Source organism: Gambusia affinis, linkage group LG10 (assembly GCF_019740435.1).
Source record: "Gambusia affinis linkage group LG10, SWU_Gaff_1.0, whole genome shotgun sequence".
Classification (NCBI taxonomy): domain Eukaryota; kingdom Metazoa; phylum Chordata; class Actinopteri; order Cyprinodontiformes; family Poeciliidae; genus Gambusia; species Gambusia affinis.
The window spans coordinates 22522281-22535866 of NC_057877.1; the positions used below are offsets into that span (position 1 = coordinate 22522281).

Below are 13586 nucleotides of genomic sequence, written 5' to 3' on the forward strand. Positions count from 1 at the left end.
AAATACTAAATGTCAAAAATTTAAAAACAAATATATGGATGCGGTGAAATGTTGGTTAAAGATAAAAACTGTTTTGTAGAAAGAAAAAAAAAATAAAACTGTCTTTTTCTCCAACGTAACCAAGAAAACGGAAGTGACGTAGATCAGCAGCATTTTCTTCCGCTCTCTTTTCGTTGAGGCTCAGCTAGCGGCCGGGTGGGTACACGTTTTAGTCGGGTTTTATTGTAGAATTTTTAACTGTACTGACCACTTTTATACAAAAAATATTTTGCTCCGTCGTCTATTAAGTTAAAAATCTTACCTTTTATATTAGTATTATTAGTGTTTTAGGTGCAGGATTAGCGTTATCGTATTTATAGATTTTACGTTACCGACAGGCATGTGGCGCGGCCCTTCAACCAGTTCATCGAGCTAACGGCTAGTACTACGTTTCATATTAGTCTGCACTGGCCCTGGAGATACATTTACATCATTTTAGATAACAAAAAATGACCAGCATAAAGATTAGCGTTTATGTAGATTGTGTGAGAATAATGTGAACTCTAACTGCTTTGAGACGTCATTGACAGAGCTAACCGTACGCCAAATCTGACCAGAGTTTGTTTCCTCCAGCCTGCAAACATGCAGATCTTCGTGAAAACGTTGACGGGGAAGACCATCACCCTTGAGGTTGAGCCCAGCGACACTATCGAAAATGTCAAGGCAAAAATCCAAGATAAGGAAGGTGAGTCCTAGCTTAAAGATAAATATCTACATTATTTTCTACTCGATCATTATCACAGGTATGTTGGCAATATTTCTAAAGATGTCAAAATAAATGACTTAATCTGGAAGAGGATTTAAACAAATTGGATCTATTTAAGTTTAAATGAAATCAAAGTGTGGGATAATTTATTGCTCAATTTGAGCTCATGATTTAGTACCTCAAAAAAATTTTAAACTTCAAGATTTTTCAATGAAACCTCAAGCTTTATCAGTTTACCACAAATGCCATTAAATTGTAATCAATCAATTGTTTGATTTGGCCAAAATGTCAAATTAGTTACAGTGTAATGGGATATTTTGTCAGTTTTGTTTACTTTGTAGCAAACCTTAAAACTATAACGAATGCAACCATGAACCAAAAGTTTGTCCTATAACCTCACGCTGTACTGCATCTGCTTTCAGGCATATTACTAAGTCACATTTATTTTAGCAATCTTGTATTTTTTCTTACAGTATACAGTAAGGAAAATCTACAGTTGCAGGTTTTGAGGTGGTTCAGTGTGTAGTATTGGTGGTCAGCTTCGTCTCAGTCGATGTTGGGACTTTTCAGTTGATGGCGAGGTGTGAAGAACGTGACAGCGATTCTAATTGCTTTAGAAATGTTTGATATTTACTCCTTTTCCAGGTTTAAGTATGATTAAAAACACAAAGTGTAGAGATGTTGGACTCTTCCATGTGTTTTTCTTGTTTATGGAGCAACAGAAAAAGTTTGCTCACTAATTCATATTAATTTGTGACTTTATCTTTGTTTTATTATTTTTATCATCAGTGTTTTAGTTTGTAGGCTTATTGGAAATATGAAAAAGTGAAAAAACTAAGAATATTCAGTCTGTGTTTTAATCAGGGTTAATTTATATACATTTCTAAACATTTTAAATGGTTTTTAAAATGTTGGGACTCAGTCAATAAGGAATTTGTTTGTGTTTGCAGGTATTCCTCCAGATCAGCAGCGTCTGATCTTTGCTGGAAAACAGCTGGAAGACGGACGCACACTGTCAGACTACAACATCCAGAAAGGTGAGGCCTGATTATCCAAAAATGCACAGAAGAACTAAAACAGAGTCATGACCTCATAAACCATGGCCAGTAATCTGTAGGATTAGGTTGTGTCAACATTAGAAAGCACGAGTCTTTCTGTAGATCTGACATTCCTCGTGTAAATGTAACATAAGTGTTTTAAGTTGTTTGGGAAATAGTTTTGAAATCTCTGAGGTATAAAAATGTGTTTTTGTTGTGTTCCAGAATCAACCCTCCACCTGGTTCTCCGTCTGCGCGGCGGCATCATCGAGCCGTCACTCAGACAGCTGGCCCAGAAGTACAACTGCGACAAGATGATCTGCCGCAAGTAAGTCGAGTTATGCAGAAATTTGCGCCGTTGTGTGCAAAATTGCTTTTGATTTAAGTCATCATATTCAGACTAAGCAATTTTGCATTTATACAGCTGAATATTAAGATAACTTTTAGTCTTAAATTTAAAATAACTTTAGTTTTTCACTTATTTTAATTTCTGCCAAATCTAAGTTTTTCTGTATTTAATAGATATTTTTATGCAATATATTCTGAATTTAATGCGATCTTAACAGAAATACATTTTTCAGTGTGAGTTGGTGAAAAACGGATCATTTTTCCTCCCAGGTGCTACGCCCGTCTGCACCCTCGTGCTGTGAACTGCCGCAAGAAGAAGTGCGGACACACCAACAACCTTCGCCCCAAGAAGAAGCTGAAGTAAACGCTTTGGTTGGATTGGCACTGTGCGCCATTTTGCGTTAAATAAATAAGAAAATTATGTTTCCAGCCTGGTGTGTGTGTTATTCAGTCACTTCGCCTGCTACATAATAGTGACATAATTACCTGGAATAAGCCACAGCTGGTCTAATGAACTCTTTATTACAGTTCGCCAAATGTTCTCAGATGAAGATGGATGAGGAGTTTGGATTATTTCTGTTAGAAACTTTCCTCCTCTGTCCTGGATAACTCATTATGTGTATTCCTGGAGTTTGTAACTGGACTTTTCCAGAACTTACTGGTTTGAGCATAATTGGTACAGAAATATCACATGGATGAGCTCATTAAGACACTACAAGGAAAGAGCAACTAGTTCAGCAATAATTTCAGAAATCAAATGTATGAAAATACCAAACTTTATGTACTTTTATATTTAAAATGTTAAGTATTTCACTTTCTAAGTAGCTAAATGAACCTTTATAACATGTTACAAATCCTGAAGATTTAATTTTGGTAAAAATTGTAAGAAACAAATAATCTTTTTCTATTAAAAGAACCACAGCAGAGTTATTGCAGGGCAACAATTTAATGTTTAAAACAGCTCCGTACAAATATAATGAAATCATCTCATCAAATCCCATTAAAGGTTTATTTAACGCTGATAGTTTAGTCGTCGGTTCACTTCCTGTTGGGCGGCTTGCCTCTACTCCATGGACAGTTCTGAGGTATTTGGAGTCCAAGAAAAGCTGGAAAAATTAAATTTAATGGAGGCGAACATCAGATTCCTTCAGGCGGAGTTTGTTTCTGTTCAGCGGAAAATCTTTGGCGCTGCTCTTTTGCAGGTAGCGCCTCCTTTTACAGTCTTTATCCTAATGTATGAAAGAAAAGATAATTTCACATTTGCTACATCTTTTGTCCCACTTTCTAGTATTTCAAAAAGTATCTGTACACTCACACACACGAGGGATACAAAATGCTGCTTTTACTCTTCATTACAAGCAAATTTAGAGAAAAAGAACAGCTAATTTAAATACTCCAAATGTTCAGTTATTAACTTTCCTCTGATACTTTTGTCACAATCTGCATGTTAAATATTTGAATGTTGACTAAGCCTACATAAAGTCTGGTCTGTTAGCAGTGGAGGGCATGCTGCCTGTTTCTGCCCCAGTCTAATGAATCTACAAGGTCGCTGTGCAGAAGTCAAACAGAGACGAGGCTGTTCTGACGCAAATGTCTGACATTAACCTTGCAGAGCGGTTTTTTTTTTTCCTTCCCTCCTTTTACACAGCATAAAGGTGGCAATTCATCATAATCTATTAACATCATGAAAAAATCATGAAAGGTTTGGCAAAGGTCTCAATCTACACATGACTTTCATTTTCTACAAGCATGCAGCTCTGTTGGGAGTATTGCTGGATGGGTTGCAGGCAGCAGCTGAGTTCTGATCCTTAGGTTGGTAACGAGGCTGAAGAAATGCTTGTAGTGTTAATGTGACTTAAAAATCAGATCAGCTGAGATTTTATTTAAACTATAAGTCAAATGACTAAATCAAAACTCAACATGCAGCGACTCGTACCGCTTATTGTTCACATTTTGTTTGGATTTTATAATGCAGAAAGTGAAGTGTAAGGAGAATAAATAAAATCAGAATTAAATGTGAAGAACATCAGTTTTCACAATGATTATCAATTTAATTCAAGTCTGAACTTTAAATAGGGAATTTTAGGACCTTAATCCAGGTGTGAAGTTTTCTGTAGGTAATTTTTTATTTTTTTTCCAGAAATAAAAGGTTGCATGATGCTGCCACCACCACCAGTCACCCTTTAGATGGTGATGGGCTCCATAACTGCGCTGCCACTCTTCTCTGTAGATTTTGGCATGAAGTGGTTAAAGCAGCAGTATGAAACTTTTACAAAAATAATTATTTTTTACATATCTGTAAAAGCTGTCACCATATTGACAGGTTAATACGAGACAAATAATCTGTAAAAAGATCAGTCAGCTTCTTCCAGCTGATTTGAGTACCTCGATTACTAAAATATACTTTTAGCCCTCATCAGCTCCTCCCTGAGCTATCGCCTTTTGAAGAAAGGCACGACTCCTGACCAAAAACAATCCATCAGTGCCCAGAAGATGGTCTTACTGCTGCCAATCAACCTCATGTACTTGCTACTAAATGTGCTAATGATGGAGAAACAACATAAAATAAACCATTTATCTGCTGTCATCAGTGGCCATGCTAACTGCCCTTAGCGCAACATAACCTATTGTGAATACTAGGCTAGTTAGCATGGCCACCAATGATGGTAAGCTGTTTCTCTGCCATTGGCACATTTAGCAGTGAGTACATGAGCTTGATTGACAGCAATAAGACCCTCTTCCTGGCTCTGATTGGTTGCCTTTGGTCAGGAGTGGTGCATTTCTTCAAAAGGCAAAGGAAGCTCAGGGAGGAGGTCTTTTCACAGATTATCGGCCTCTTATTAAACTGTCATGACATGGTGGCGGTATTAAAAAATATGTAAAAAAATATATATTATTTTTTATAAAAGTTACTGCTGCTGCTTTAAGGTTTTCTTTAAGCAACTCTTTCTGGCATCTTTGCAAAGGTGGCTGAATACAAATGAATGTGACACGTTGGAGTTTATTAAAACTTAAATAATTTTCCTTCCACTTCACAATCATGCTCTACTTTATTAGTCTAAAATATTAAATCCCAATAAAACAAAACAATGAAGTTTGTGGTTGTCCTGCGCCAAACAGCAGAAAAGCTCAAGAGGTGTAAATACTTTTTCAGATGACTGAATACATCATAATGCAGTTTGGTACTCAAACTGTTTTCACATCTTGATGCTTTATAACCATTCTGGCTGTCACTGCTTCATCAGCTACAAAAAAACAAACAAACAAACAAAAAAAACAGAAAAAAAAACCCCCAGCACCCTATTTGTACCTATACAACTGTCATGGAGAAATCAATAACTCATCAGTTGCAAAAAAGCCATAAAAAAAGAAGAAATCAATGGTTTTTGTGCATCTGGAGTTCACATCTTACGCTGACAGATGGGTCAGCTAAGTACCACTTTACTACTGCATTGTGCTGTTTGGACCTGAGGCAGGACTGCAAAAAATATAAAATATTACCAAGTAGTTTTATCTAGTTTCTAGTGCAGATATTGTATTACACTTGAAACTAAATTACAAGTAAATTTTCTGCAAGATATGGGAGCTTATTTTAAGTAAATAAATCTTTAATATTGATGAAAAAGTGATAGTCACACTGCCCAATTATTTCACTTATATTAGGGGAAAAATGTCTTATATTAAGTGAAATAATCTTCCAGTGGAACTAGTAGTTTTAAAAAATCAATATTAAGGAATTATTTACTTAAAACAAACTACTATATGTTGCAGAAAATTTACTTATAAGTTAGTTTTCTTTTATTTCAAGTCTACTAAGATATTTGCACTAAAACGAGACCAAAATGGCTTAGAGAGATTCTGTATTTTTACGGTCTGCTCACATACAGCGTCTCATTGGTTGGCAGGTAAAGGGATGCTGCAGGGCTCATGCATTGTTACCGTAGCAACCTCAGTCCTGCATATCTGCTGAGCTTACAATTATTACTAATATCGGTATTAATAGTGTTGAGCAACACAAAGTATATACAGTTAAGCTTAATCTTTCTCTGTGTGAATACTGACAAACGTAAACAACTAAGCTTTGCACAGATACATGATGAAGTGCAACGTGATTCGACGTGAGACAAAAATCCTCAGATTCATGCAGACTTCTATTAAGCAGCTATAACTTAAATTTAAATTCAACACTTTTTTTAAGTTACATTTTTTTCTCTCCACTTTTGGCTGCAGATTTCCCATCCCGGCTCTTGCACGCAACGCATCAATGAACATGAATAATAGAACAAGTTGTGAGAAAGACAAGTTCTTATAAAATATAAACAGTTTTATGCTGGCGATCCTCGGAGCTGGAGCGAGTTGTTGTATCTCTTGAGTTTACTGATGTGCTGGCTGGTGTGATCCTGCTGCCTGTGGATGGTGGGGAGCTGGAGGTCAGGGTGTTTGTCTCCATGTGTCCAAACCCTGACCACGCTACTACTGGGTGCATCTCCACAGCCTCATGGCAATTAATGCAGGCGTTTCACTTGTAAGTAGGGCTGCAGCAAACAATCCTTTAAGTAATCGATTATTCTGGTGATTAATCAGGTGGAAAAAAATTGGCACATTCTGCAGATATTTCATTTAACCACTTAGGTTTTTATGTTAAATGTTATGTTATGTAAAAATGTTATTGCCTAAAACGCAAAAGATTGCATTCCTTTAGCGTACGCTTGATCATTTGTAACAAGGAATGCATGTAGAGTGAAAAAATAGTTGTTATTTTTTGATTAGTACAAATATACTGACACTGTCCCTAAGGTATTTTTTTTTATAAACAATGCATGTTTAAAAATGCTTTTATTATTATTTTGAATGCCTCCAAATCTACGGGGATTTGGTGGCATTCAAACTAAAGGGTAAAGAGTTATTTTTTTTCATCATTACTTTTGTCTTGATACTCTTTAATACCGTTAATACAAGTCATTTTGACGTTTTGGCGAATTTTCACCGGACAAAAAACATACCATTAAATATCCGGAAAACGTTGTTTGCGGCACCGACTAACATTCGGGAAACGAACGTTCCTAATAAAACACATTGTGTTATCGGCGTTATGGCTGACGCTGTTGCAGCAGTTAGCGGGCTGGCGTTCACACGTTAGCGGGCTGACGCTCGCGACGTTAGCGGGCTGCGTCGTTAAGCGGGCTGACGCTCGCTTAACGGTTAGCGGGCTGACGCGTGACTCGTTAGCGGTTGGGCTGACGAAACGGGCTGACGTTCGGCGACCGGTTAGCGGGCTGACTTTCGGCGAACGGTTAGCGGGCTGACGTTCGGCAGACATTGTCTGAATGTTAAATGCTAACAGGAGATTTTTAAAAAGAATTTGAACCAAGTGAAGCTAAAAATTAGGAGTTCTGTGTAAAACATGTTTACAGGTAAAGAAAGTTTTACATCTGAAAGGCAAAATGTTTATATTTTTTGTACCTTTGCTGCTTTAAGTTGCTGTTTTCTCAGTAAATGGCCATTTTCTCCAGATAACAATCTATTACTAAATTAGTTCATTCATTAATCGATCCAACCCTACTTGTAAGCACTGGTAACTCAAAACACTAATAGTAACAAGAAGATTTAAACCTAAATGCTCCATTTCTACAACCACGTGAGTCCAGGCGTTTATTTAATATTATGTGGACTTCAGAGTAAATTACAAGATAAGAAAATAAACCTTTCACTCTCTCTTGTTTCTTGGAACCACACATCTAGAATTTTCATGAGGCGCTTGTCTGATGTAACTGGCACCCTTAAGGCTCTGTTGTCTCACTGTCTGTCCAGACATGCCCGAGTGCTTCAAATATATACATGTAGCTCTGGTGGAAGCAGAGCCGCTCTAGCACTGTCCTTTTCTATTTTACACACACACTCAGGTTGTTGTTTGGTTATTTGATAATTCAATTACCACTCTGGCTTCTAATCATGGAGAATATAACAGCACAATGAGCTTGAACATTTTAGCAACAGGCCAGAATCATTAAATATAGTGTTAAATAGCAATCCTCCTAAAAGATGCTCTCCCTTATTTTCTGCCAATGAGGCTTCACATTATTAATTTTGGTTCATTAATTTCATTAGTATGAACATATAACGCTGAAAGGCTGGCAGCTTTGGTTCTGCATTTTACTTAACAGGCTTCATTTTTAAAGTGGATTTAAAACAGAGTACGACCTTCCTTTGATGCTGAAGTGATTTTTATCTCAAAGGATAGTTCACAGATGTTTCTTGCCAAATGCTAATTTGAGTTGGCACTGTCATTAAATGAGTCATGCACATGCAGTCACATTGAGCAGGGCCAATGGTGAGAAACAAAAACCTAGGTTGCTTCTACACAGCAGGCGAATGTGGCCTAACGGCATATCTGAATCTTTCACTGCCCAATGACCCAAAAACAAATCTGATGTGAGCCACTGGTACTAAATCGAATACATACCCCATTGTTTTCTGTGTTTGCAGGTTGAACGGTCATGTTGCATTTTCTCTGACTTTTACTTCATTAACATGAGATATGCATAATAAAACTGCAGCAGAAGAAGCCAGACTGGACATAAACAATGGCTGACGAAATTATAATTATGAATTCATAAATGAAGTTAGTTCCACTGAAGTGCATCCCATCACAATCGTAGCTCTGACTTCGCATCCTAACAGATTTCCCTATAGTCAATGCTCCACAAAAAGTCATTGCTATTAGTTGTTTCATTTTTTTAGCTTCTTTTGTGTTATGATCTTGTGACGATGCCGTCGGCTCACATTGCTGAATAAACTGTCAAGTGAATCCATAAACGGCTCCATCCAATTTTACTTCAGTAAACGATGGGCTGCTGTGTGACGTCAGTGTTCTCCTTCTGTGCAGGCGGGTCGCTTTGTAAAACATTCACACAGAAGTCTAATTACGGTTAATTAATAGAATAAACAAGCATGCACACACACAAAAAGATCAGATTTCAGATTAAGGCCTGCTCTGTGAAAGTAGCCAAAGTTATTTTTGCCTTAAGATCCTCAACCTTTGTTCCAGTATTTATCCAACTTGAAATCTATTTTTGATTTTCCTGACAACAAAGAGTTAAAATGACCATTACTATATTGTCTTTACTGAGATATTTCAAGTTTATTCCTAAAGGTTTGCTAATACTTTGTCAACAATAACAGTTTTTAAGATTATTTTGTCTTTTTGACATTCACCTGTCCATTGTCTTCTGCTTATTTGAAGTCAGTTGGTAGAGTCCAGAAGGTCACCTCTTCCTGGTGACCAAAGTGTTAGTCTCTAATTCAATCTGGGGTTCCTTTCCAGCAATACATCTTCCCAAACACCTCGTACATCTGTCTTTGAACATTGTACAAAAATTTTACTAAATGGTAAGTCAACAACAGAACACTTTTCTTTTCCAGCAGCCATTGTACAGCACATACAGCGGTAAAACCAGCTGACCAAACGTGCTGGAGCTCAGCTGCGGTTGCTAAGTAACGGGGTGGGCTTGGCTGAGGTTGCTAGGTAACAGAGCAGCGTCCGTTGGTTATGACTTAACAATCAGGAGGTTTCCAGACAACAAAAAACATGGACTTATTGCCAAAACCCGGCTGGGGGTTTATTTAAGCACTTGACCTGTTTTCTGAAGCAGTTAAATTGCTTTAGATAAGCAATTAAAGTAGAAAAACGTGCAAAATGTAAATTTTGCATATTAAGTTCTCTTTAATTTACTAGTAAAATGACAAGTCACTGTTGTCTTGCAAGAAAATATCCTCTGCAGAAACAAGCAGCGATGGTGCGTCTACCTGGGCTCACCTCACGCTGGGAGGAGAGCCAAGGTCAGGTGATTTGATGCGAGTCAAAATCTCAAAATGTAGCCCCGAGTTTAAACAGCTTGCCACTGTTTGAACTGGACAATTAGCTATCATAGCAGGAGAAAAATAAATTAAAGTCTACATGGGTTGTCTATACCTGCTGTGTTGGACTTTATCCACTCATTGTTCGCTTTAAGTACTTTTAATTAAATACTTTCACTGAGTACTGATGAAGCAATGTAAAACTACCAAGGAAGCGACTTAAATAGCAAAAAAAAGGACAAATATTTAAACCAGAAGACGTGAGTGTGGGTATTTTAAAAGGCAGGTTTCTGTTGAGAGGTTCAGAGGAATTTGAAGGTAAATTTGAAGGTTTAGGTTATTGATATCGCTGCGATGGTTGTTCTCTACTAGAATGAATGGACAGACTGCAGACAGAGCAGAGTGGCAGCAACTGCAGTGTTTGTCACGTAAAGCTGAGCATTCTTTACACATTCGAATGTTGGCTCCAGAACAGGCAGAGCCATCCAGGTTTGTTATGAATTCCAGCTTTTTCATGAACACCTAAAGGTACTTAAAGACTAAGTGAGTATAAATGTGTCTGTTTGTATTTGTAAATGAGGTCCCAGGTGAGATTCCTTACTAAAAGCTACAGCATGAAAAAGCCATAAAGGGTGCTGTTATTTCCCATAGCAGACAGATCTTCCTCCGTCAGAGTGGTTAGTTAGCAGTTGCAGATGATAAAACAGGACAGGACGGTTTTGAGAAAGCTGTCAATCTTCACTGAAAGGTCAACCTCGGTGTGATTTCCACCTCATCTCTGTGATCTTCGCTGTCCTGCTGCACCGATTCAACTCTACCAGCACAGACTGTGGAGATGTATCCCAGCTCCAGCTGTGGCTACTTATCCACCAGTTTTGCTAGACTTTCTCTCAGGCCTTTCAGGTCACAGATTTTGACGTCCAGAACCCCGATGATTCGCTGGACTTCAACCTCTGCTTGCTCCTGCTCCTCGAAATTTGTGGCCAACGTTTTCTCAGCGTTCTGAGCACGACTCTCCAGCTCGGTGTTTCGTCTCTCCAGATCCTATTTGAGCAAAGAGAAACAGGTTTTTATTCTTCCCTGATATAAACATTTGATCACTGAATATATGAGAAATAAAAAGCGATCACCTGGTGACGGGAAAACTGGCATTTAAATAAAGACACACCACACTCTATTCCTCAATAACAGATTCGGTTTGTAAAGTTACACAGTCAAAATTTAACAGCAATAATCTGGGTTATTTAGGCTGTCAAAACAGAAAAAAATGGGGATTAATTTTGCAAAACCACATTTTCACCGTGTTATTCATGCATAAATGTCAATTTCAAACTAAATATTTAGTTTACAATATTAGCAAGCTAAATATTTAGCTTCAAACTAAATACTAAGCCCCAAAGTAAATGCTTAGTTTGAAAAATTTTACATTTTTAATAATCAAGATAAATGTTTATTTAACAAACTAAATATTTAGTTTTAAACAAAATATTTAGCTACAAGTTATATATTTAACTAGCAAGCTAAATATTTAGCCAGATGCTAAATATTTTACTTCAAACTAAATGTTAAGCCTCAAAGTAAATATTTAGTTTGCAAATTAAATATTTAACTATCAAGCTAAATGCTTAGTTAACAAACTAAAAGTTTAATCTCACACTAAGTAATTGGCAAACCAAATATTTAGTTTACAATTTTATGAAGCTAAATATTTAGTTACTGGTAAGTTCAATATTTAGCTCCAAACTACTAATTTAGCTTTGAACTAAATATTTAATTATCAAACAAAATTCTTAGTTTGCTAATTAAAAATGTAGGTTTGAAGCTAAATGTTTAGCTTCAAAGTAGATATTTACCTTGAAACTAAATATTTAATTGCAAAATTAAATACTTAGTTTGCAAACTAAAGAGCTAACCACTTTGAACACAATAATCACTAATATAGAGATGCTAAAGATCTTTTGTCTTTAGCAAATTTAACTATTTTATATAATAATAAAACAATAATGGTGAAAGGTTGTTAGCGACGTCTCTCTCACACCAGTTGTGTGATGTCATCTCTGCTGATAATATAAATATTTTCAAAGCAGAGATACTGGAAAAATATTTCCAGTGCTATAGTAATATTTTTTATAGTACCTAAAGATGAATCAGATTATCTAAGAAAAATAAGGCAGGCAAAAGGTGCATAAAAACAGAGCACACCTGTTTTTTATAAATTCTTCTATGAGGTTTATGTTTAGTTTATGGCGCTGTGCTTTATGAGGTGAGTGTGTATAAATAAGACCCAGAATAAATTGTGGAATGAACACAAGGACTACAGAGGTCAAAAGCGATCATCCATAATTTATATCCGACACCACAGCTAGGAATGATAGACGACCTAATAGAGACTATGCAATATGCATCAGATACAATCTTCGACATTAATAAGGAAATCCCGGCTAATCTGTTGTCCTTGAAGGCCTCAGTTCGCCACTTCAGATCCAAGGGGGCTTCAAACGTCAACCAGCTATCTTACCCTTTTCAATGTTCAACAGCGTCTGGTTTGAGGACGATACATCCAGAGCATCAAGAAGAATTATAAACACCGTTATATATGTAGCAGAGTTTCATTTTAACAATACTGTACATGTGAAGTTTGTCAACGTGTGTTTATTTATTCTTTGAGTTTATTTTGTTTAGGAAAGAAGTTGTTTCTCCAGACATTTATTGGTGTTTTAAAATTTAAGTTTTGTTGTGCTGCTCTTGGCAGATGGTTGTTACCGTAGCAACCAGTAACTGACAGCTCCTCTTTACAAGTATTACATTCTGACATATTTTACAGAAATTTAATCATATACAGTGTTTCAGGAGTGATTTTGCTTTGTCTTGTAGATGTTTTTAACTGTTATTAATGTTGTCCATATTAGCTATGTTTAATTTTACAAATGTCAAGTGTTACTATAGGGAGCTATTGCTTTGTAGTTTGTTTAAGGTTATTTATTGTATTTTATTTAATGCATTGGAGCAGAAGCTGCTGGACTGGTGTTAAACACCAACTTAGTTTTCTCTTTTTCTTACAGCGAACCTGAGTGTGACTGTCAGGACGTCAACCTATTGGACCAGAGACGAACACAGAAGGGTTACATATGGAAAAATTATGGAAACGCAAAAACAGACCAAACATCTTTTGAAGGGATGAAAATTATCTGATTGCAGGAATAAAATGACCCTACTTGTTATGAGAAAAAGCACTAATTAAACCTAAATTATGTCTAATTTTACATGTAAATTAAATTAAGCTACAAATGGAATCATAAATTACCAATACTGCCACTAGAAAAGCACAAAAGACTTTAAAGTTGGATAATTAAGCATGAGTGGATAATGAGGTGCTGTTCAGCTGATTGGTCTCTTGAATTTAAATGAAACCAACATTGCACTTACCTGAAGTCTCTGCATGATCTCCTCTTTCTCCTTTTCCAGTTCCCCTACATTGGTTTTCCTGCACTGCAGATTCTGAATCTCCTGGAAATATATTAGTGATATTAAAACACTGCCACCGCCTCCTGCTGTAAGAACATGAACCTGTCATTTAAATCAGAGGTTCCCAAACTTCC

At 36.6% G+C, this 13586-nt stretch overlaps 2 protein-coding genes across 4 annotated transcripts in view; one reads left to right on the forward strand and one right to left on the reverse strand.

The window, feature by feature from the left end:
- Positions 1–95: 95 nt before the first annotated feature.
- Positions 96–2559, forward strand: uba52 (ubiquitin A-52 residue ribosomal protein fusion product 1). Its single transcript, XM_044130443.1, has 5 exons — positions 96–195; positions 613–724; positions 1696–1782; positions 2008–2110; positions 2401–2559. The coding sequence occupies exons 2-5, from the start codon at positions 622–624 to the stop codon at positions 2492–2494; spliced, it is 387 nt and encodes a 128-aa protein (XP_043986378.1). The 5' UTR covers positions 96–195; positions 613–621; the 3' UTR covers positions 2495–2559.
- Positions 2560–7382: 4823 nt separating this feature from the next.
- homer3b (homer scaffold protein 3b) overlaps positions 7383–13586 on the reverse strand; it is a 51918-nt gene continuing 45714 nt past the window's right edge. For all 3 annotated transcript variants that reach the window (XM_044130445.1, XM_044130446.1, XM_044130444.1), the window contains 2 exons: positions 13414–13494; positions 7383–11031 (listed from right to left, as the gene is read on the reverse strand). In XM_044130445.1, the coding sequence (XP_043986380.1) occupies positions 10846–11031; positions 13414–13494 (267 nt within the window). In that variant the 3' untranslated portion in view covers positions 7383–10845. The remainder of the gene's footprint in view (positions 11032–13413; positions 13495–13586) is intronic.